This window comes from Accipiter gentilis, chromosome 6 (genome assembly GCF_929443795.1).
Source record: "Accipiter gentilis chromosome 6, bAccGen1.1, whole genome shotgun sequence".
Classification (NCBI taxonomy): domain Eukaryota; kingdom Metazoa; phylum Chordata; class Aves; order Accipitriformes; family Accipitridae; genus Astur; species Astur gentilis.
The window spans coordinates 14,512,929-14,536,885 of NC_064885.1; the positions used below are offsets into that span (position 1 = coordinate 14,512,929).

The following is a 23,957-nucleotide window of genomic DNA, read 5'->3' on the forward strand; positions in this document are numbered from 1 at the left end:
TGGCGGCGCTGGGCGCGCGCGCCCCCTCGCCGTGAGGGGCTTTGGGCGGGCGGGGAGAGCCCTCGGCCCGGGGCCCGCCGCCACCGCTGTCGCCGGAGAGGGGAGGGACAGCGAGGTCCCCGCGTCCCGGCCCGCCGCCCGCGGGGCGCTCGGGGAGGGGGGAGGGAGGCGATGGCGGCGGGCCCCGGCGGAGGCAGCGGCGGCGGCAGCGGGGGGGCGGCGGCGGCGGCGGCGGGGGGGCCGGGCTGGCGTTTGCCGGGGCGGGTGCTGGAGCTGGTCTTCTCCTACCTGGAGCTGCGGGAGCTGAGGAGCTGCGCGCTGGTCTGTAAGCTGTGGCACCGCGTCCTGCACGGCGACGAGAACAGCGAGGTGTGGCGCAGCTTGGCGGCCCGCTGCCTGGCGGAGGAGGCCCTGCGCACCGACATCCTCTGCAACGTGCCCACCTACAAGGGCAAGGTGAGCCCGGGACACCCCCCGCCAGCCCCGCGGGAACACCCCTCCCCAGCCTCTCAGCAGTCCCCCCCAGGTGCTCGGGGACACCCCCCTAGCCGCTCGGCCCACCCACCGTTGGAAACCGGGGGGGGGGGCTGAAAAACGTGACAGGATTTTATCTCCCCTCGCACCTTCCTCCATCTCCCCTAGGTCCGTGCCTTCCACCACGCCTTCAGCACCAACGACTGCTCGCGGAACGTCTACATCAAGAAGAACGGCTTCACGCTGCACCGCAACCCCATCGCCCAGAGCACAGATGGGGCGCGGACCAAGATCGGCTTCAGCGAGGGCCGCCACGCCTGGGAGGTGTGGTGGGAGGGCCCGTTGGGCACCGTGGCCGTCATTGGCATTGCCACAAAGCGGGCGGCCATGCAGTGCCAGGGTTATGTGGCCCTGCTGGGGAGCGACGACCAGAGTTGGGGCTGGAACCTGGTGGACAATAACTTGCTGCATAACGGAGAGGTGAATGGCAGCTTCCCCCAGTGCAATAATGCTCCCAAATACCAGGTGAGTGGGGCTTGGTGCGGGCTGGAAGCTCCACCGTGTCTGACTGGCGGCTGGCTGTCAAGACCCTCCTCCCTCACGTGTCCTGGCTGCCTGCTGAATTGGTCCTAAAAGCCCACTTAAGGGTCACTTTGCCTTCCCAGCAGAAGGCAAATAATTCCACCTTGTAAGGCCTTTCCGCCTTTGTTTCCTGTCTCCCCAGCTACACCTGTGTGTGGTGTTCAGTATACCTGACCCTCGGTTGTTTCCACACTTTTATGTCCAACGTTGAGCGCAAAGCATGTACCATGGGTGTCTGTTTAGACACCATGTTGCTTTAAGAAATAAAAGCTGAAAAGACTGTTGTAGCCTTCTGAAGTAACGACTTGCCCACATCTGTGACCATCTGTGGTATTTTACCCCTTTGTTGCACGGCAGTGTGAGCTGAGGTTAGTGCTTAGGTAAGAGTCTTCCTGCAAAAACCTGCAGCAGTGCTGAGTGCTGCCTGTTTGCTTGTTGGCAGCATTCCCGTAGGTGACATCCCTTGGCTGGGGTGCTGGGATGTGATGTTCAGATAATTTCAGGTTATTAAAGAGCAAGTGCCATTCCACTGTCTTGTCCCTATAGAGGTGTTTATCTTTCTTCTTCTGGCTGCTCACACAACTACATTTTGACTGCTGGATTTCCTTGTGTTACAACTTAAGGTGTATGCATTATAATTTCCATCTCATAATGTTGTGGCTTTGTAAGAGTATTGGCTTATGTTTCAGTTCTGGGTGAAGATCTGTGTAGTAACTTGTATCTGGTATTCCTAAATTTCATCTGAAAGCTCACCACTGAGCACTCAGTTCTGTCTGAAGGTTATACCTGCTACTTTGGGGAATAATACCTAAAATCAGTGTAGTTAAAGAGATTCAGATCTCTTACCATTTGCATGTTCCCTAGCATGCAAATTGGGTTGGCACTTTCCAGACTCGACCCTTTGCGGTTGCTTTCTGTGGTCCTTGTCTAGGCCTTTCTGCAGCAAAAGGGTGATGAAAGGTTTTGAAGCTGAGAGTCCTGATCTCATGTGGGTGCTCCAGGGTGAGCACAATCGCTGCTTTCTCTATAAAAATCAGAGCTCAAATTGGTCATCCTTTGGGGTATTTTGTGTTTATTAAGACATGTACAGTGATCTTATAGAAAACATACTTAAAGGAAACACTTGTGTTTATTAGTGTTGGTTAGAAGAAAAATGTGTTGGCTGGAAGAAGTCCCCAGTATTGGGGCTGGCTGGTGAAAAATCAGAAGTTTGTGTGGCATCCTGCTGTGCTTGCTGCTGATGTCTGGGACTTCTATTTATGTCTAAAATAATATGAACTAGATAGATGCAGGGAGCACCATGCATCTGAATCTCTTACTGTGTTAAGTGTTGGTTTCACTCGTGTGTATGTGTGTGTACACACATATATATATATTAGGTTTTTCACACTTGTTTTGCCTAAGCTTTGCACTGGAATTTCCTTCTGCCTTGGCAGGGTAATACCTGTGTCAACAGCAGCACCTGCATAGTAGTGTATCCTGGTATATTTTGTGGGTGGCACTTACCTTTCTAAAACAAGTTATTGTCTTGAAATTGCTCTTCACAGAGCGATTACTGCTTAGCGACAGCAGCAGCTAAATACTGAGTTCAGGTAACTTGGAGGCCATTGCAAAGTTTCCAAAACTCAGCAGTATTCTGAAGCACGTGGCATGTAGTACACTCACTCTTGATGCTCTCGCAAGGCTTGTATGAGAAGGGTTACGTTTATTACTATGTAGGTGGTTAGATACAGGCTGCCTTCTGGAAATGGGCAGCTGATGTATTCAGGATCCTAGTGCATTTGGGTGAAATTGAGAAATTTGAATCCTAAAAGTAATGCAATCATGAGAGAGAGGAAAGCCTTGCTTTAAAATTACCTGTTGCGTTATAGATGGGCTATGCTTTATTATTGTGTCTCCATTTTGAATATGCTGACTCTTTCTATGTTTTTTTTTTTTTCATTCCCCCCCTCCTGTCTCTGTTTACAGATAGGTGAAAGGATTCGAGTTATCCTGGACATGGAAGACAAAACATTAGCGTTTGAGAGGGGCTATGAGTTCTTGGGAGTTGCCTTCAGAGGACTGCCAAAAGTTTGCCTGTATCCAGCAGTGTCTGCTGTGTACGGTAACACAGAAGTGACTTTGGTCTACCTGGGAAAACCTCTGGATGGATGATGTGGATTGTTTCGTTGGGACATCAAGATGTGGATGATTGGGAGGAGAAATCTGCATGTTGGTTGGAGGGAAACGTGTATTAAAGGAAAAACAAAAAAGTGTGGGTGTGTGTCCAAGAACCATCGAGGGAATCGCACAGAGTTTTGAAACGGAGGACCAGCCATACTTCAGGAATTGTGTTACATTTCCTCTTTCTACCAGGCCAGAAAAATCCTCAGGGTTGCAGTTGGTTGAGTGGGAAGCTGACACATGCATGTTGCAACAGATTTCATTGCTAAGATGGCAGTGTGTGACCTCAATTATTTAAGAAAGGATTTGATACAAAACTGCTTGAGGAAATTAACCTGAGATTTGTAAGTAGCGTGTTTTGTGAAAGACTCCCATTTTAAAACTGCTTGTTCCTTCCCTTCCCTCCTTTGGGCCAACATGGGTACTGAAGGAGAATGAGTCTGGTTGGGTTTTATTTACAGTTTTTAACATACTGAGAAGCGTGGTCTGTCTGGACTGCCCTTCCCTAGTATAATGATACAAAATGCGTGCAGCTATTTTTAAGTGTATTTTAAGGGTTGTATATATAGAACACGTTGAAAAGAACAGTTAAAAGAAAGGGTTTGCTTTATTCGAACTTGGACATAATTTCTTAAAGGGAAAAAAACCCCCCACTACGTGGCATCAGAAAATATACCTTGGACAGGTATATAACATTCATGTAAGTGTACTTCTGTTGTATTGTAAAGCATTTTGGGATGCTCTTGTGGAGTACGGTACTACATTGGGTCATTTTCTGTGAAAGTTTCCATAGCTTTAGCAACAGTTTTGTTCTCTGTAGAAAACACAAAATGTTTTCCCCACAAGTTTCCTTTCAGCAAAATTTGTGGTTCCCTTTAGGAAAGGAAGGCACAACATAGCAGTGAGCTTGTCTTCCTTTTGGCATCAAAAATACTAACTTTTGAAAGCATTCTTACACTTTCTAATCACTGTTGTGAAATGTTTCAAAATAATGAGGAAGGAGCATTCAGTTTCTGAATCCAGATCTTGGTTTTGGCTTAAATGGCTTTATAAGGCTTTAAGACTTGGCTGAACCTTTAATTAAGTAAAATCCCCCAGTACCCAAGTATTCACCTGCCCATTTTCAGTCTCACCAACCCTTTGATGGGGATTCTGGATCAGGTTCAACGTTTGGGCTTTTCACTTGCACTGTTGTTTTAAAAAACACGTACAAACCCCTCGGGTGTGTCAGTGTGCTGTGGCATACACAGGTCTGGGTGGCTGTGAAGCTGAGGGGTGTAGTAAGGAGGGACCTTCTGGTGAAACAGCTTTCCTCTGAGGTTGAAAGTTCTGTAGGGAGCCCCAGAAGGGCTTCTTTTAATAGGGCATTAAAATCTGTAAGCCCTGCGGCTAGCTCTTGACTCTTGTTTCTTGTTGGTTGGTTTTTCTCAGAGCTGTCTGAACTATTTCAGAGTTGGGCGTGCTTTTCAGAGAGGGAGAAGTAAATGTTTACACAACCTCTTTTTGCTTTATTTGCGAGAGAGAATGTGAATTGCTTAATATCAGACACTGGTAATTCTCTGAACATGGAAGAGAGAGGAATTCCTCTTAGGCTGTTGCTCGTTTCCTCCACCCCTGCCCCGTTACTCGAGTAATGTGAGGAGAGCGGTGCAAGCAGATGAGGGTGGCTCCTAGTTGCTGCTGCTGAGCTATCCTTGGAGTGCTTTTTACCTAGTAGATAACCAAGTTCTGCACTGGAACACAGTATGTATGTACATCATTACCATTTAAGAGGATTTTGAAGTATTTATTTGTTTTGTGTGTTTGTTGCTTAAAGGCAATATTGAGGTCCGTTCCTCTTGGCTGTGTTAAAGAAACAAAATACGCAGTGAGAAATTAAGATGTTTTAAGTGGTGCTGAGAACAACCAAATAAATGATGGGGCACGAGCATACGAGTACCTTTTGGAAAAATCTCTTAGAAGCATTGATTGTACTAGACTGTAAATTATGTATCTGCATAGCAGAAGTGTGGGGCATGAAGTAGGGGGGGGGGGGGGGAGGAAACAAAACCCTGTCCAATTTCAGAAAGTAAAATTGTCCCCGAGATGAATGTATTCTCAGTGCAGTCCTGAAAGATGTGACCTCTGTAGCTTGTTCATGAATCCAATTAGATGCAAGTAAACCCTGAGAACTTCCGAGGAGTTTTATTCACAAATTAAGATTGATTTCCATTCTTCAGGCTGCGTCTTACCCTATAAATAATTTCCCTCTAAATTAGAAATGCTGAAAGTTGAACATTCCTTAAGGGTGGGTTTGGGAGGTACTCACTTATGTAAGATTATAACTTATTCCTGGAGACCAATGCTGGCTGTACAAAATATTAAAATAAACTCTGCTATAATTCAGAAGGATATATTGGTGTGGATTGTTGTAATGACATCAGTGGAGCACTGATAGGAAAAATGGGGTAGCAGTTCAGTGCACCAAGAAGATAGAGGTGTTGGGACTGTGTGATTTGCTACGTGACTGCTTGAAAAGAGAAAATCTGATGAGTGGTTAATGAGGACTTGAAAGCTCAGTAGTCTAACAGCTGTGTTTGGAAGATTGCATCTTCCGAAACAGGGATGCTGGTGCGTGGCAGCGTGGGAAAAGGTTTTCCTGATGGCTGGAGGTCTCTGGATTCGAATTGAGGTGTTGTGCTCACTGTTGCGGCTGCCCTGCCCTGCTGCTGTACCAAGGTGCCTCTTTCCCAGGTCAGCTTCTCGGCATCTCTCTGTTTCTCTAGCTTTCTGTATGGAAGTTCAGTGTTTAATGGTGCTTTTAGGAAGAAGTAGGAGACTGTGTTGCAGTTGCAAGCTCTGAGGCACGTTCCAAACTCTCTGCATCAAGAATTTGCTTTTAAGTAGTGAACTTTTGGCTAACATCTCTGTGAGCTTCTTCAGGAGCAAAGAGCTGGGTCTTCTAGCTGGCTTGTTAAAAATGTAGAATCGCTTTTTCTAGCCTGAGGTACTTCAGAGTTGGCTAACAGCTGTTTGAAGTATTTTCCCTAACCCAACTAGTCATTTAACTGCTTTGGTTAGGAGGAACATCAGCTGTTAATAGCTCCCATAACAGAAATCAGTCAGATTCACAGGTCTTGGCTTCAGAATCCTGCAGGACATCCAGAATTTTTTGATAAGTGAGCATTTTGTCTATCATTTGAATAAACCTCAGAATTCCTGATGGTTTAAGTGTGCTGCAAAATCTGTTGGGAGCTTAACAGTTGGGCATCTGATCTGGTCATGTTTCTATGTCTGAGGAAGCAAACAGCTCAATATGGCCGTTTGTTTCAGGGCAGAGTCTGTTCTTGGCTTTGGTGGTGGCTTGTGTTGGCCTGAAGTCAGTTGTGTGACCTCTTTTTCCGTAAGAGGACAGAGGTATTGCTGGAATGAACTAATAAGTCAAGATGGCATGGGAAACTTGCCCTGGTTGGGGTATTTTCTTGAAAATGTTTCTTCCCCCCCACTTAAAGTGGAGTGGTGAGCGTGCATTTCTTGGGAGTCCTGTGTGTGCCTTCTGCTAGCAAACACCGTTTGGGTTTGTTACTTTTGGCCATGTTTCAGGTGACAAAACTAGCCTGGAGCAGATGGCCTTGATCTTGTGGGCTGAACTTCTGCTGCCTCAGATGTGGCTGTATTCTTCTCTGCCTGCCGCTGAATCTGATAGCAAGCTGGAACATACTAGCTTTTTTCTCCGCTTACCAGTGATCTACATTTTTAATTCCTTAACACACGGGTGTGTTTTCCAGATGGCTGTCTCTATTTTTTAAATTTTTTTTCCTCTTCCATTTTCACTGGGATGATGGCAGCAGTGATGAATTAAAATAACACTTGGCCTGATAATAGTTTGATCACACAAAACTTATTTTCTCTAAGTATTTGAGAGGTAACCAGCCCTGTGTGATTCCTGAGCCTGTGTATTTCAATACCGATAGTTCTAGTTAAATCTTTACACATTATAAATAGCTCTGGATGCTGGCAGGAACACAGCTAGAAGTGCTGTGTGTGCTGCTGTTCTCCGGAACAGTGCCGGTTCTTGCACATTACAGATAATTTGGTGAAAAATGTAGCCAGAAAATGGCACTACTGAAATCTTGCTCTAGGATCCTTTCTACATTTACAAACCAGGTTTTTAAATGGTTAGGAGTGCGATGTGCTTGATTTCTGTAAGTGATAGTAGTCCACCTCGCACTAAGTTGTAATTCAGTTGAAAGGGAAATTAATTAAGTGGTAAATGGATTCAGAAAGCTTTTCCTACAGTGATGCCGAAGCTGCTGATTTATACTTTAAGCAGTTTTTTTCATACTGCTCTATGATGCTGTACATATTGTGTGACTTCCGAATGAATTCTCACACCTCCCCACAAGAGGGCAAAGTTAACAATGCTGTGGGAGCCTAGACTTTGAATTTCCTAAGCATTGTGCAAAATAAATGTTTAATGTGGAACCTTCTCTGTTAGAATTTGCTTCCTGTCCTCTTAAAAAAAACAAAACAAACTAAAAAAACCTCAACAAAACAGTTGATCGTGGAGAAGTGGATAATGGATATAGATTTTTTTTTTAAACATACTTCTTCATTTGAACCCCTGATGCTGAAATTAGGCTGCACAAATCTTTGCATTACAGAAAATTATTTTCAGTGACAGCGAACTGAGCTGAGACTCTGAGGTCACCTTAAAAGATAGAAAGGGATTTGAGAGGTTTAAACAAAATGTCATTGTTGCTGTTGAAGGTCTGCTTTTCCCCAGACTTGCTTTTCTTCCTCTCAGGCATTTATGACCAGGAAATAGTGATATCGTCAAAAGAGTATTTAAAAAAAAATTATTCCATTTCAGTTGAACACCCCCCCCCCAAATCATTGAAAAAGGATTTTAAAATAAAACTCATTGTATATTATTACAAGTGTTTATTCTTCTGCAATTTTACCAGCTCAAGAACCAAGGGTGTCTTTTTTTCCTTCTGTGCCTGCGCTTGCAGATTTGTTGTGAGCTAGCTGGAGTTGTTTCATGTTTGCTTGTTTTACTTTGTCTTTTTAATCCATGTTGTTCTACCTATGTTAACAGCTATATATTTTCCTGCAGGCAATGTTTGAATGGGGAAAAGTATGCAGGTATAACCTTGCCTGTTATCTTTTGCGTAGCGTCTGATCTTCCTGTGAGCTCCCAGTTTCTGCGGCTAAACCTTTGGTAGTTTTACCCAGAAACAGCAGGAGCGTTGCCATGCGTGTAAGCGAGTGACCATCCTGGGACATGAAACCTTTATATGTCTACAGTGCGTTAATGCTCGGGATGGGCGCTGTGTCCCCAGATATTTCACTGTGTGCTTTGCAAAGTGATTTTTTTATTTTATTGTCCTTTCTTGAACTTCTGATTTCAGGCCATGAATGTGCTCGTTTGCACAAGTGCAGCCTGTGCATCTTTAGGGGCACGCTCCAAAGCCAGGCACAGGTGTGAAAACAGCTGTTTTACAACAGTGTGTAGGCTACAGCTACAAAATGCCATTCTCTTGCAAACATTCAAGCTCGTTTGCGTACCTGCAGCAAGATATGCTGGCATGCTTTGTTCCTGAAGCAGTCTGTCAGCTTCGCTTTGCAGCAGGTGAGTTGAAAATCGAGGTGAGACAAAACCTGACCAATAACAGGAAGCAAACACATATTTTCAACCCAAGTAGGTGAGCATGTGCTCTGTGCATGACCTCTCCCTAGACTCTCCGTAGTCCAATAATATCTTGAATCTGAGAGTGAGTGGGATATGGGCTGTTGCCCATCCACAAAACCTCCACAGTACCTGTTTACAGGTAACAAACTGCTGGTTGCAGCTTCAGCTGCAAGAAAGACTTCAGTGATTGGAGACTGCAAGCCTGCAAGTGAGTTATTAAACCAAGGTTATGGAGTTATTTCCTTAGCATCCTATGCTTAGGAGAAGTAAGCCATATCTAATTGCTTTTAAATAGTAATTTAAGAGAGTATGCTCTGCCAGCCTCAATATGTGACTTAATAATTATAAAGTGCTGGACAAACCTGCCAGTAAGGAAATGGATGTTGACCAAAATGCTTTTTGTATGATACTCTGAATACTGCAGTCGTTGAAGCTTTTCAGCCTCTATGTCTGCCATTTCCAAATCACCTTTTTTGGTTTTTTGTTGGCTTTTTTTTTTTTGGTTGGTTGGTATTTTTGCTGCTCAGGTGACAGAGAAGTCTTTTCTCATGCCAGATCCCATCTGACGTGGGGGCATCTGAGCCCTTCTGCAAGGTCTTGTGCAAGAGCAGAGCTTGAGGGGAGGATCTCATGCTTTGTAGACAGCCAAGAGATTTTATCTCAGCTTTAGCATACAATTTTGTCTTATTCCCGGAAAAATAATTGATGCATGCAGAACTGGAGCAGAGTTGGAACAAACATTAGTGGGACTCAGGAGTGTGTACAATATGGAAATAAGTTGGTTTTAAGGGTCAACCTGTGGCCCAGTGGTCTCGGCCCACCGTGCTATGCATCTCTGGGATGTGGCTTGTTTTTACTGGCAGACTGTTAGCAGCTCTTCTCAGAAGGAAAATGGAGTACAGGAGGGGAAGATCTACTTTATTAATCGATGCATCTGTTTGAACTTTCCCCCCTCTTGCATTCCTCTGTTAATTCAGGTCTCAAATTGAAAGGTGAAAGCCTGCTTTGACTGTCTCCCAGATACAGATGCGGGGATGAGGTTTCAGATACAACAATGATGTTGCCTTCGTGTTAGAGTTTGTTTAAAGAAACACAGAAACTTATATCCTGGCAGGTTTTTTCTGTTTCCTTAAGCAAGAGCAAGGAATATGCCCAATGGGAAAGAGGGTGCTCCAATCCTGAAACCCTGCAGACTGGCTTTTCTCTGTCACTTGTCCCTAAAGTATCACACTAGAAAGGAGGGGTGCTGAGCCCCACGGCTGATGACCTGGGAAGGGAAGACTTTGGAGTGTGAACGCTCCAGCTTGCTTCCAGCCCTGATTGCAATCCACTTTGAGAAGAGCTGCTTGTGAGATAATGCTGCCTAGCAGGGATGTTGGCTTTCCTGGCCAGAGGGGAAAGCTGGGTGAGATACTCTTAGCTCTGTAAGGAGCTGAGAGAGTTTCACTTCCCTTCGCATTAATGACAGAATTACTCACTTCTCTTAAGCAGAACGGCAGCAGGAAAGGAGTACGTGTGACTACAGATGGGAGTAGTTTTTCTTGCCACAATTTGCATTGCTGAATGATGTTACAGCAGTGACTTGTCCCTATCTTCTCCTTCTGGTGACTTACAGCCTCCAGTCCTGACAGTTTTATGCTAAAAACTTTGGTGAATGTGCTGGAGTAGATGGGTCAGGATATTTTGTTGCTTTTAATGGTTTATTTTATTGTACAGTACAAAAATAAGGTCAATTTATCCACATCTGGCAATACTGTGGGGAAAAACTTGGGCATCACTTTCAGGTCTAGGTGCCAAAAGTGACCAAACTGTAGATGTAAGCAACTTGGTTGTGGGGCTTTCCAGCTCTTGAGGAGATCTAGGAGGAAAAATCAGTTGTCTTCTCTGGCTCTGGGCACTTGCTTCTCCTGCAGATGCATTGCAAGTAGTTCTCTAGAGCATCTGGACTTCCAGTAGTGTCTGTCTCGGATCTCGAGTTGTAAGGGAGTGGATGCACTTGGCTTCCAGCTGCTACAGAAATACAAGGCTCTGCTGCTTCAGCATCTGATGCATCCTGCTGCATGCTCTACTCCACAGACCTTGTGATCCAGATGCTCTGCTGCTCTCTGAGGAGAGGTTCGCTTTGGTGTGGTGGTGGATCCCTTTTGCAGACCTCAAACCCCCAGCCTGGGAAAAGTGGGTAGGTGAAGGCTACGAGAGGCGGCAGGAGCCTGGCCACAGGGTGGGCTGGGCCACGCGTGCGGGCAAGCAGAGGGGGAATTGAGATCACTTCTGCGGCTCTCCCTTCTGCAGGCCGCTTCCTCCTCATTTACATCTGGTACGTTGTCAGATGTGGGAGAGGGAAGAGCAGTGACCGCAGGGATGGAGCTGCCTATGCTGGACCTGCCTGCAGGAGGGGAACTGGGGTGCAGCCTTGCCCCCAGTGCGGGGGTCCAGGAAGCTGCTGTGGCTGAGCCGCTGACCAGCTCCCCTCTTTCCTTCCTGCACAGCGCTGTGCTCTCAGAAACATCATTTTGCTTTCTACTAAGACCTATTTCTGCCTTTCTTCTGAGCCCTGTAGAGGATGCTTGCACCTTCTGGAGACTAAAGGGACAAAAGGGGGGATCCTCTCTGAAAATTGCTGCTGTGGAGCTCCTGGTTGGTGCCTAGGTCCTTGGTCAAATGTCCTCCAGGTGTTATTTTCCCAATTGTTCCTGCTGGAAGCTCACCTCGGTCCCTGTGGGCTCATTGCATGTTGTCAGTCTGGTGGGGTTATTTCCTTCCCCCTCCACCCTGAGCTCACACAGCCCTGATGTCTGCAGGTGTCAGGAACCAGCACATCGTGGCAAAGGCAAGTGACCAAGCCCTGCGCTCTGCTCAGAACAACCCAGAATTAATTCTGAGTTCAAAGAAGTCATCTTCCCTGAACCCCCTCTTTCCATCAGAAAACCTGGCAAGAGCTAGGAGACTCCTGATGGCTGAAAATGGGGGAGCAAAGGTGAGCTTAGTTGTGGATAAATGGGTAATTGTAGAGTGAGAGCCTGCCAGGAGCATGAGCTGCTGCTGGAAAGGGAGCAGCCCAGAGGAGGATGCTCTGGCTCCAGGCACACGAGCTGCTGCAAAACCAGAGCCTGAAGCTTTAGTTCAGTGACTGTCGGTGATAGCACATGCATTTCCTTGGAAGAGGACCAAGCGTGGCTAGGTAAACAACGAAGCAGGTTGTTTGGCTACAGCTGGGGAAAAAAAACAAAAAACCAAAAAACCCCATTATTTTGAAGCTGATTATAAATTGCTAATTTTTGTCTCTTGGTTTTCCCTGCAAGAAATACACTGGAGGGAAGCTGTGCTTCTTGCAGAGCTCCAGTTCAGCTGCAGCACTGGGGCTGTAGAGATGCCCATCCTCATGTACATCGATGCATCCGTGCCGTCCTGGGATGGGGCATGTCCTCTGCTATTCCCTGGGGATAAACTGGGTGAATTCCCATTGAGAAATTCAGCCAGGCAAACTTCCAGAGCTGTAGTTTAAAGTCAACCTGTCCAGCTGGCCATTTTAGCTGTTCCCTTTTGGCTATGTAACAAATGATCTGTTTTCTTTTTTATGTTCATTGTTAATCTTAAATTAGAGGTGACTACCATGACCAGCAGCTTCTGAGGTACGGTTAGACTTTCAGCTTCCCTTGTTTTATCCAGAGCAGGTGATTAAATTAAATAACTTCTTCATTTGTGTCTTCTTATGTTTGCGCTGCCTGTGCACACTTCAGCCAAACAGCAAATAAAATTTCATGTGGGTTTTGAAGATAATTAAAGAAAATCCAAATTTTTTCAGAGTCATTGCTGACCACAGTGCCTGGGAATGAATGCCTGGAGGGAGACACTTCTTCGCCATGCAGCCGCTCCTCCCTTTCTGATGAGGTCTAACAGGCGAGATTCTGCTGCAACAGAGTCGGTCACTACCTGATATTTTCTGTAATGCCGTTTGTAGCTTCCCATGAGCCTGGAGATGGTGATGTTTCTGTAAGTATTTCTCTAAGCCTTCCCAGGCTTATTTCCCAGAGTGGCTGATTCTTCTCCTTGTCCCTTTTTCCCTTTGCTCTCTGCATCCTCTCCTTGTTAGCAAAATGCTGGAGACTAAGCAGAGCAGGAGGCTTTCCAGGGATGCTTTGCACCGTCATCCCTTGCAGAACGACTTGTTTATTTCTGTCCAGTTCTCCATTGCAGTGGGAGTAGAGGAAGCCCACGGAGAAACATTTCTGTTTCGCTTTGCACCAACTTTTCCGAGGCTGTGGGCCTGCTGGTGTGTGAACCGTGAGTGACCTTTCTCTTGGTGCTTCCACTGAGGAAGAAATCACATTTTCTGCAGGAAAACAAGGGGCATGTCGAGGTGCAGTGATGAGTTTGCTGTTTTCTGTTGCAGTTTCTCCTTTCCCATGGGGTCCTGTGCTGGGTGCAGCAGTCCAGGGGCGATCGGGAGGCTGCCCTCTTATTGCAACTTTTCTCTTTGTTTGTGCTTGACAGTTGGAGGCTTGTTAAGGGGAAAAAGATGGTTTGGAGGGAAGAGGAGATGGGAGGAATGGAGGAAGGTCACTGTGTGTAAAACCGTATGGGGATTCCAGGTCCTTTCCTACAGCTGCAGTAATTGCAGCTGCATGTGTGGACACTGCTCCAAGTGGCTGAATCTCCTTCAGTTTAATCCACCAGTGCTGTTGAGCTGGACTGGAGCTTCAGGAAGAGCTGATCAGACGAGCAGCTCCTGGCAGCTCAATCCCTATCCCTTTATGATGCTGGTATTGAAAAATAAAAAAAAAACCTCAAAGCACATACCCAGTTTTTACTGGGAGGGCTGGGTGGGGGCATGATGCCGCCTGAGAGGAAAAGGAGGGGAGGAAGCAGTAGCTTTGGGATGTTTTCAAAACCGTCTGGCTGCAGGATGTGGGGAAAGTGTGAAATGCAAGGCTGCTTGCTGCCAGCTGCCCCAGCATGAAGCCAGTGGCTGCTCTGCAGGGAGCAGCACTGGTGTGTGGCCGCTTTCTGGGGAGGACAGGGTGGGCGAAACATGGCCGCGCAGTGCGGGGGCTTTCCCACCCCATGATGCCTCCCTCAGCAAGCACCTTTGCTGCTGGGAAAAGGGGGACATGGTGGCTTAGCTTTGGTTGGCCAAAGCGATGGACTGAGGATGAAGCACGTTGTTTTCTCTCCCAGCTCCTCCTGGGCTTCAAGGAGGAAGCTGGTTTGACCCTTGGGGCATCACCTTGTTTGGTGGTATCACATGAAGGTTATTTCATCGGAAGGTCTCCCAGGAGTCTCCAGATCACCTGAGAGTGGAGTATTGCCACAGGTGAGGATGCTCAAGTTTTACAGCTTCAGGACTTCCCAGCTCTGGGGTGAATCTCTGCCGGCTCCTGCATCTCCAAGCATCAGATCAGCGGTTTTGGTGCAGGTTGGGCTCATGGCAGGGTTTTGGGGATGAGGAGCGGGTCCGTAGTCATCAGCCTGTCTCAGCCCTTTGTGTGACCTCAAGCAACGGCATGGGAATTTTGCCCTGCTGCAGAGCTTCTGCCTTCTGCTCCAGTTCACTTGGATGAGGAGAGCTTCTCTGTTTTCCTTCTTGATTTTTATACATTCAAACTTCCTTGAAAATGGAGGAAATGAAACCACAGGGCTTTTTTGTGAGTGATATGGGAGAGCTCAGTCTCCTTCCAGAGAAGAAATGAAATTTAGGGTAAAAAATATCTCCCCAGTCATTTGTGCTGGCTGCAGGAGTTTGGGGGCCACTTGGTCTGGCAGGTGGGGGTGACCTAGGCTGTGATATCCCTTGGTGAGGTGCTTGGTGTGCCGCAATAACATGGTTCATCTCCTGACTGCTGCAGAAGGTCCCATTGGCACTAGTGCCTGGGACATGGAGCATGGATGTTGCAGGGCAGTACCTGCTGATCCCACCGGACAGGATTCTGTTGCAGGGCTGAATCCTTTGTCCATAGTTTTGAACTCTTTCACAGCTGGGTAAATCCAGGCAAACCATTTTCCCTCCTCAGTGGCTGGATTTGCTGGGGATTTGGGGGTGTGCATGAGGACCCTGGAAGAGGGTAGGCATGGGGTGGGAAGGGAGGTGGAGAGCTGGGGTAGAGGGGGGTGAGGAGGAAGGGGGCCTCCCTGTTCATGTTGCCTTGGAAATGTGGATTTTTGTCTTGCTCTCTGCCTTGGCAGTTGTGGGAAAAGCCATTTATGCTGATTTTCACATAGGGGTCAGCACCTGGGAGGTCCCTGTATCCAGATGTGTCTGGCTTGCAACCTGAGTGCTGGGTTTGCCAAAATCCCAAGCAGCCCCAGGAGACCCAAAGGTCTGTGGGCAGTGGGATCCGAGCATCCTGAATCTCACCTAGACAATGTAAGGGGCTGGGCGCTGGTGTCTCAAAGCGAGGACTCATGTGGGGAGATGTTCAACCTCGGCTTGGGATGCAATGGGAAAGAACAGCACCTTCTTCTTCCCCTGCAGGAAGTGCATCCCTTGGCTCCTGTTGAAGCCCCTGTGCTGGGCGCTGGAGGCAAGTGGGGGACTAGAGGGGCACAGTAGGAATAGGCACCATGCAGGGGAGCGCCGTGCAGCTGATGGCTTTTCTTGAGCCCCGGCAGGGTCAGTGGCATGGGTCTGCAGGCAAGAACCTCCCCCTTCCCCCCCCCCCCCCCCCCCTCCCCCCCCAGGTCACTAGCTCTGCTGCCTGAAACCCTTGCAGGGCTTTTGCTGCTGGAGCTGTGCAGAGGAGTCACGGTGCAAGGGTTGTCCCCAGACCTGGCTTGTTCCTGGGAGCAGCGGGAGAGCCAGGAGCTCTGTGACCCTTGGCGGAGGCCAGTTCCCCCTAGCATCCCCCTCCCTGCTTGCCCGGCCCCCATGGTTCCTCCTTGCTGGGGAGCTGTTTGTGAGTGCATGACCTGGGTTGTAAGTGCTGAGATCAGTAAGCAAAGTGCCTGGCCACGCTTTCTGCCTCCATGTGACTGCAGTTTCCGTTAGCTCCTTCCGCAAAGGCTATATTAGTGCTTAAGCAAGAAAGCGGGTGGGAGAGAAACCCAGCGGGTTGCACCTACCCTTGGCCCCAAGAGACCCCACCGAGCGCAGCCGGAGAGGCCGTCGGCTGCAGGATGAGTTGTGGCAAACCCTGTGCACCACCCCACGCGGTGAGTAACTGCCCCCCGATACCTCTGCTGGGGGGAAAACCCCACTGGGGGTTTTTGGGGAGCCCCCCGTGCCACCTTGAAGATCCGTGGTGGCTGTGTGTCGCTAATGCCCCCACTCGCAAGAGCCATGGCTGCGTGGCCCGGTGTTGGGGCTGGCATGCACTGTGGGGAGCACCCTGGGCGCTCCCAGACCTCTTGCATGTGGGCTCCTCTGTGGGGCTGTGGGCAGACGTTTCCTGCTGGTGCTGCTGCCTGCTCTTCTGGCTGGGCAGGCACCATCCCCGCAGCCCCAGGGAGGACTGTGGGAGGATGGAAGCACTTTTCCTGTTGGAGGAGGCCCAACGCTGGGCAGCAAAGAAAGGGTGATCTGGATGAAGGAAAACGCGAGCTTCTGTCGAGGGGTTCAGGGGCTGAAGGCGAGGCAGAGCCAAAGTCCCTGGTTTTTGGGTGCAGCAAGGACACAGCAGGGTCCCTCTCCTGCCACTGTGCCTGAGTGCAAGGCACTGCTGGAGACCGAGGGCTCAGGAAGGCTCAAGCTGCTGTGCATCAGCTCCAGCCTAGGGAAGAGGGTCGTCTTCTCCATCCCCACCAGATTAATGAATGCCAGTTTGATAAGACACCAGCTTAATGCTTTTGGCTGTCCCAAGGAAGGAGACAACCCAGGATGTGTCCACTGCTCCTTCTGTGCTGCAAGCCTCTGGCTACCTAGGCTGCCAAAAATAACCCCCCATTTCTTCTTCAAGCTCTGGCAGTTATGAAAACGCCACTTACTGAGCCCTCAACAAGACCTCGCTGCTCATTTGCCTGAGGTTCAGCTTTTCCCCAGATGCAAATGCCGTCAGCTCCAGTTCCACCAAGTTAGTAACGGGGTACTTTGTGCTGGAGAGCCTCTGCTTCCCTGGGAGGACCTCTGGCAGGGATGGGTGCTGGAGAGGACTTGGTGGTGGCTGGGTCGGTGTCCCCCGGGGGAGTATTTGGCACTGCAGAGGGGGGCCATGAGCCCTGGCTAGGGGGGAAGCCTCTGCTCAAGGGTTGCAGTTCAGTGGCGTTTGCGAGCAGCTGTGCAGTGACGACAGTGCCTTTCCCATGTGCGCCGTCTTGTGCGGGGACTGGGTGCCTCCTCCCTGTCCCCTCTCTTCTCCTGCCCTTCAGGCTCTCCTTGGTGGACCCCCATGAGGGCTCCTGCTGGGGCGGGTGGGCTTGGTGCCAGGGCTCTTCGCTGTTTCTCCATGGGGAGCTTGTGGTGGTCCAGGTCTCGCGGGGAACAGTGGCCACCACTATGGCATGTCGGGAGCCCATTGCCTCTGGGTGCTCCTGGGGGCAATGATGGGAGCAGGCAGCAGCCATGGGCAGGAGGCCAGCTGTGCACAAGGATCACCGCTGCCATGATGGGCTCCCTGGGAAAAACTGGGTCTTTCAGGATGAGTGGTCTGCAGCTTTTGACCTTCTCACCTCTGTCTCCACCTCCGCAGGAGTGCTGCCACTGAGATGGAGGCCCCGCTCCCTGGTCTCTCCCTGCTTCTGGTCCTCCTGGCAGTGGGATGGGGAAGCGGGGCAGTCACAGCCTGGACAACGTCTCCCGGTGTCTGCGAGCTCGTAAGTCCTCTCTTGCATATCCTCACCCTTCTGAGTGGTTGGTCCTGCCCTGCAAAGCCCAGGTGTCTCAGCATCTCCAGACCTTCACCCTCCCAGCTACTGGTTTAGCTAGGAGTGGACTGGGTTGCTGAGGTTCTAACCATAGAGCCACCTCCTCCATCGTCACTCTGCTTCCCAAACTTCTCCCTCCTCATCTCCCCCCACCTCCTGCCTCTCAGAGCAGCATTACGTATCTACTTCTTGCTTTAGGTGCAGAGCACTGCGGACTGCACTGGGAGGTGGCTGAGCTCTGTCCCAGGAAATCTTCGAGGTGATACTGAGGAGCTGTTGCTTGATGACAACACTATCCAGGTCCTGGGCAATGCCTCTCTGCTCTCATACCACCAGCTGCGGCGTCTCAGCTTGACCAAGAATCGGCTGGAGCTCATCAAGCCCGGTGTCTTCCTCAGCAGCCAAGGCCTCCATGCGCTCTCCTTGGCAGACAACCTCCTCTTCACCAATTATTCGCTGACAGCAGCTGCTCTTTCTGCTCTGCCAGCCTTGAGGATGCTGGATCTAGCTGGAAACCGCCTCACTGAGGACATGGTATCAGTTTTGGTCTGGAATCTGTCTTCCTTGGAGTCCTTGTCTGTGGCCAGGAACATCATCATGAGGCTGGACTCATCTGTCTTCACGAACCTGACACAGCTGTTGGAGCTGAACCTGGAGAAGAACTACATCTTTGAGATTGACCAAGCTTTTGAAGGGCTGCAGAGGCTGCAGAGGCTCAACATAGCTTACAACTACCTCCCGTGCGTAGTGGAGTTCAGCCTGACCCAGCTCAGGGTGCTTAATGTCAGTAACAATGTCATTGAGTGGTTTCTGGCCCTGGAAAGTGATGACCTCTTTGAACTGGAGATGCTGGACCTGTCCCACAATCGTCTCCTCTTCTTCCCTGTGTTGCCCCGGCAGAGCAAGCTGCACTCCTTGTTGCTGAAGGACAACGAGATGAGCTTCTACCAGCGCCTCCCCAATGGCACATCCCTGGCGGATGTCACGGTGCAGTTCCTGCTCATTGATGGCAACTCCACCAACATCACGACAGTCAGCCTCTGGGATGAGATCTGCCACAGCAACCTCTCCTCCCTGCACCTCCTGGACATGAGTCAGAACCAGGTCTGGTACCTGCCGGAGGGCTTCCTGGCCCAGATGCCCTCCCTGACCCACCTGAAGCTCAACCAGAACTGCCTGGAGACATTTCAGCTGTCAGAGGGGGACCCCTTAGCCATGCTGACAGAGCTGGACCTCAGCCAGAACCAGCTGGTGGAGCTGGGGGCAGAGGTGGGGGCTGGGGACATCCTGCCCAGCCTCCAGCTCTTCAACCTCAGCACCAACAGGCTCCGGGTGCTTCCTCCTGGGGTTTTCGCCTACACCAGGAGGATCACTACTGTGGACCTCAGCCGCAACCGGGTTGACCTCTGTCCCCAGCCAGCTGTTGCAGGTGAGGCGGAAACTCCCCCCTGTGTGGACATCAGGGGTGTCAAGACCTTGACTCATCTCTCCTTGGCCGGCTGTGGTCTGCGGGGACTGAGTGGCCACCCCTTCCAGGGGACGTCGCTGATGCATTTGGACCTTTCTGACAACCATCAGGCACTGTCTGGGGACCTGGGGTGGCTGCAGGACCTTGCTCTGACGCTGCAGGTGTTGTCTCTGAGGAACACCAGCCTCTCCTCCACTGCTGTGGACTTCTCTGCCTTTAACAGCCTTGTGCGCTTGGACCTTTCAGGGAATTCCTTGAGCGTCTTCCCCTCCTCGCTGGGCATCCTGAAACTACTCAGCCTGGACCTGCGGGACAACTGCCTCCCGGCTCTGCCACTGGATGTCACGCGGATGCCACTGGGGAAGAGCCTGCAGGAGGTCTACCTCAGCCAAAACCCCTACAACTGCTGCACATTGGGCTGGTGGGACTCCCTGCAGCGGGTCGAGGGGTTGCACGTCCCTGACGGGCAGGAGATGACCTGCAGCTATGCCTCCCACACACTGAGCCCCAGGGCACTGCCAGAGCCCGTCCTGTGGAGCTGCCGCTGGCAAACGGCCGACCTGGCACTCCTCTACCTCGTGCTGGCTCTGCCCACCTGCTTGACGCTCCTGGTGGCCTTTGCTGTTGTCTTCCTCACGCTCAAGCAAAAGCTGCTGAAAATGGTGAAAAGCCAGTGTGGGGTGTCTAGCCCTTACTGATGGCTGAGGAGGAAGAGGGAGGGAGGGCTCAGGAACAGTGAACGTGAGTGGGTTGTCAGGATTACAGGCAATAACCCCTCCGAGGTGGGTGAAATGGAAGCTTGATGGATGTTAGGACCAGGGGGTGCTGGGAGAGCTGCTGTTTCTGCTACAGATGCCCTAAGGGTACCTGAAGGGTGTGTGCCTGTGTCCCATGATGGAGCCTGGGGCCGTGCTGGGCATCCTCAAGGGACACATCTTCAGCAGAAACCTTCAGTTGGTGTTGGGGAGAGCTGAGTGAACACAACACCAAACGCCTCTCAGCTGAAGGGGTATGGACAGTTTCCCCCAGCGCTGTTTCCCCTCCCCCCTTCAGGCAGTTCCTTTTATTTATTCACACCCTGTAGCCAACTCTCCACTGCAAAACATCCTCCAGCTCTGCAACCAGCCTCCACAAACCACCCCAGGCTGGAGCAAGCATCATCTGGGCCCTGCGGAGAAGGGTCTCTGTGGTCACAGCTTCCCACGCTACTCTTGCCAGCACCAGCAAATTTGCAGGCAACCCTGGGTGTGCACCCGTGTGTGTGTGTGTGTGCTGATAAGACAGGCGTTGTCCGCAGGGCTGAAAGACACGTTTTGGGGTGTTGTTGCTTGGTTAAGTTGCGATCCTGGTTAGAAAAGCCCATTAAAAATAGCCCAAGCTGCAATGCTGTAAAACATTGATTGAAAGACAGGAGAATAAATTACATCACGGGTAATATTTTACATCGATTTCTTTTTCTCCAGCAACTGCTGGATTAAACAGATGCAAAGGAGATAAACTAAGAGAAAGCCTTCCTCCTTGTTGCGCAAGCCCCACTTTTGCAGGCTGTCAGCTGCAGCGGCTTGGGGGGGTTTCCTCCACCCAGCCCTGGTCGCAGCACGTACCGGCTCTCCCATACCAGCAGTGCACTACCTGGGGAAGTGCTGCTTTGTTCCTCGGAGGGTTACTGTGGATGGAAGTGAGAAGTGATGGTGGTTTGTGTTAACTCAAAAGCCCTGCTAAGAACCGGAGCGGCTTTATTCCTCTGGCACCATCAGGATTTTTCCAGTGAAATATGGCTCTGAGTTTAAAGGGAACACAGGGTGTGGGGAAGCGAGCAGCAGCACCAGTGTGGGCATGCTGAGGTCTTGTCCTTGCTTGGAGTTGGATGAGCTCAGCGGGGCGATGTCGGGTATGCAGGGGGCTCGAGGCCCTGCAGCCAGCCCAAGTGTCGCTCGACCTTACACTGGAGTTGTCCTGGGAGGTGGTGGAGGGAGATGCCCCAGGCTGGTGTGGGGCCAGGAGTGATGCTGGAGGGGTAGTGCAGGCAGCATCCTCCCTGGCACAGGTGTGGGGATGAGGATTGAGGTCATTGGTGAGCCTTGCGTGGCTGATTGCTGTGCCAGGCTGGAAAAAATGGCGTTGGTCGGACCATGCTGGACCATCTGGCAGCACTGCTGGGGCCAAGCACTGACAAGGCTCTGGAAACCCAGCTGTCAAATCTGCTTCAGAATATGGCTGCCTTCTGGCCCTATTTTAGACTGAAATAGCCAAAACCAAATCAGGCCCCAGCTGGGGAATCCCTCAACTTATTTCAGCTGTTCTTTTGCCCGTAAGCTGCATGCCCAAGGGACAAGAGTCACCTATAAATACGTCCCTGTGATGTCCTCATCGGGTCTGTGCTGGCATTAGGTACTGCAGCCGTGTTTCAGTGTCTCCCCGCTGGCAGGGTGAACAGGGTGCCCCTGTGAGCACCCCTCTCCTTGGGGCCACTTCCCCCTGCTGCGGGTGCCGGATCTGGCCTTGGAAGGTGGATGCATGTGCTTCTTCTACCACCATGGCCACTGCTGCTGCTCCTTTTGGCAGGGGGATGTGGAGCGCAGCCATGGGCATGCATGTAGGTAGGAACCCAGGTGCCTGGCACTGCCTGGGATGTGGATAAAAAGTGGGTATTCTTGCTCATATTGAGCTGATGTGGGGGATACTCAACACTCCTCCATCATGGGAGGTGTTAGCAGCTTTGCCCAGGCACAGGGGCACGGTGCCCAGAAAACCGAGGCTCGCTTGGAGCCGGTATGTGCAAGGGATGTCAGAGCAACGAGATCAGCTTCCACTTGTAGAGTGGTTGACATCCTTACAAAGCTGCTGTTCATCGTCTTTGCAAGGTCATGGCAATCAGGGGAGGTCCTCAGTGACTGGAGAAAGGCAAATGTCGCACTCATCTTCAGTAACGTCTAAAAGGACATCCTGGGGAGCAACAGGATGGTCACCTTCATGTTGGGAAAACCATGGAGTATGCTTTCTTGGAGCACATTTCCAGAAGAAGAAGGTGGCTGGGAGCAGTTGGCATGGATTGACCAAGGGTAAGTCATGCCTGACCAATCTGCCTGCATCTCACAATGAAATGGATAGATTTGTAGGCAAGAGGAGAGCAGCGGGTACCATTTACTTCAATGTCAGCAAGGCTTTCAATTCCATGTCCTGCAACGTTCTTGCATCCAAGTGAGGATGTCATGGTCTGGATGGGTGGGCAACCAGGTAGGTAAAAATGAGCTGGATAATCAAGCACAGAGGGTAGCAGTTAGTAGGACGTATTCTACCAGGAGGCTGGTGAGAAGGCACCAGGGGTCTGATCTGGGATCTGTCCCGTTTGATGTCTTTGTCCAAGATCTGGATAAGGCCACGGAGTGCCTTTGTGTCAAGTTCACAGAAGAGCCCAAATTGGGAGGACCAGTTGATATCGGGTAGGGTTGCTGCTCTGAAGGACTGGGGTGAGCTGGAGGAAGGGGCCAGCAGGGACCTCATGATCCAGGGAGGTGATTACCCCCCTCAACTGAGCACTCATTAGACCTCATGTAGACCTCATCTGGTGAGGATGGCCATGCCCGGGGAGGGGGGTGCAGGCAACCTCCTCTGAGCCCCTCCAGGACAAAGCCGGGTGCAGGCTGGCCTGACCCGGGGCAGGCTGGGTGGGAGGAGAGGTCCCCACGGGTCCCCTCCCACACAAGTGGGAGATCTTTATATGCTGTTATGTTGCAATTTTTTACTGGAAACAGAGCAAGGCCTGTGCTGGAGATGTACACACCCCTTCCGTTCCTGGGAAAGCTGAGTCAGGCTTTGTTTGTTTTTTTTTTTTAATTTTTGACAAGAAAGGCACTGGCTTCCATTTCTTTTCTGAAGAATCCCTTGGAAAAATGTAAGCTCACGCATCTTCTCCAGTGATGACAAATTACAGTGGTTTAACTGATACTTGTTTCAGATTTTTCACAGAACTGACTTGTTATCATTTCAGTGTGTAGGAGGAGAGCTCTTCTAAACCCCGAATTCTATGCTATATGTCTTATTGATAAAATTGATGGTTTTTAATTAATTTGTGGTTGTAAGAAGGAAGACAGGAACTAAATCCATCTTGGAGGCAATTTACAACTCCTCTTAGTTACCTCGGGTGTCAGTTTGTTGAGCCACTCCACTCGGGATGAAGGGCCATCCTACTCACAACCCCCACAGCCATCCAGGTTCAGAAGGCCAAAACCTGGGAAGCTTTTGGAATTGCATCATTTTCCAGTGAACCCTAAACTTAGTCATCCAGTTCTTACAAGAGAGCAGGATTTGGCTGGTACAAATCAGCTGAGGCAGATGGTGGGATTAAAAACTTCAGTGGTATTAGTAAAATATTTGTTAGCAGAGATGTGTGGACATATATTTAGCTAACGGTCACGAGAGCATTCCAGATGCCTTTAGAAGGCCTTGAACAGAATAAACAAGAAGACAAAAAAAGAGATGCCAATTAGAAGAACACAGGTGTGCATTCCACGATAAAGGGAACTTGGCACAAAGAACCTCAATTTGGCAGTTTATCTTGACCAATTAGACTGAGACAAGTTTTGCATGTTTTAGTTAGTATAACCAATTATGTCCTATGTTTATGCGTGTGTACAGTGTTGATATAACCAATCATTAAGTGTAACTAGGTGCGTGGACAGCACGTGAATAATGTGTGTAACCAATAGTAAAACAGCTAAGCGCATGTACAGATGTAACCAATGTATAAAATGATGTCTGATGCACTAGTAAAGGGTCTTCAACTATGATCATATTGAT

General features: G+C 49.9%; 2 protein-coding genes across 8 annotated transcripts; both read left to right on the forward strand.

Annotated features, from left to right (window-relative positions):
- Positions 1-156: 156 nt before the first annotated feature.
- FBXO45 (F-box protein 45) lies at positions 157-5,610 on the forward strand. The gene is made up of 3 exons (XM_049802878.1): positions 157-456; positions 643-999; positions 3,025-5,610. The coding sequence occupies exons 1-3, from the start codon at positions 172-174 to the stop codon at positions 3,208-3,210; spliced, it is 828 nt and encodes a 275-aa protein (XP_049658835.1). The 5' UTR covers positions 157-171; the 3' UTR covers positions 3,211-5,610.
- Positions 5,611-12,799: 7,189 nt separating this feature from the next.
- Positions 12,800-23,947, forward strand: NRROS (negative regulator of reactive oxygen species). Of its 7 annotated transcripts, XM_049802859.1 has the most exons (6): positions 12,804-12,886; positions 13,078-13,177; positions 13,287-13,372; positions 14,161-14,207; positions 17,515-17,638; positions 17,888-23,947. In XM_049802859.1, the coding sequence occupies exons 1-6, from the start codon at positions 12,842-12,844 to the stop codon at positions 19,853-19,855; spliced, it is 2,370 nt and encodes a 789-aa protein (XP_049658816.1). In that variant the 5' UTR covers positions 12,804-12,841; the 3' UTR covers positions 19,856-23,947. The 7 variants fall into 7 exon arrangements, with proteins under 7 accessions (XP_049658817.1, XP_049658816.1, XP_049658818.1 ...); XM_049802860.1 differs by lacking the exons at positions 13,078-13,177; positions 13,287-13,372; positions 14,161-14,207 and adding an exon at positions 16,786-16,899 and having other exon boundaries at positions 12,800-12,886; XM_049802861.1 differs by lacking the exons at positions 12,804-12,886; positions 13,078-13,177 and adding an exon at positions 16,786-16,899 and having other exon boundaries at positions 13,288-14,207.
- Positions 23,948-23,957: the final 10 nt, after the last annotated feature.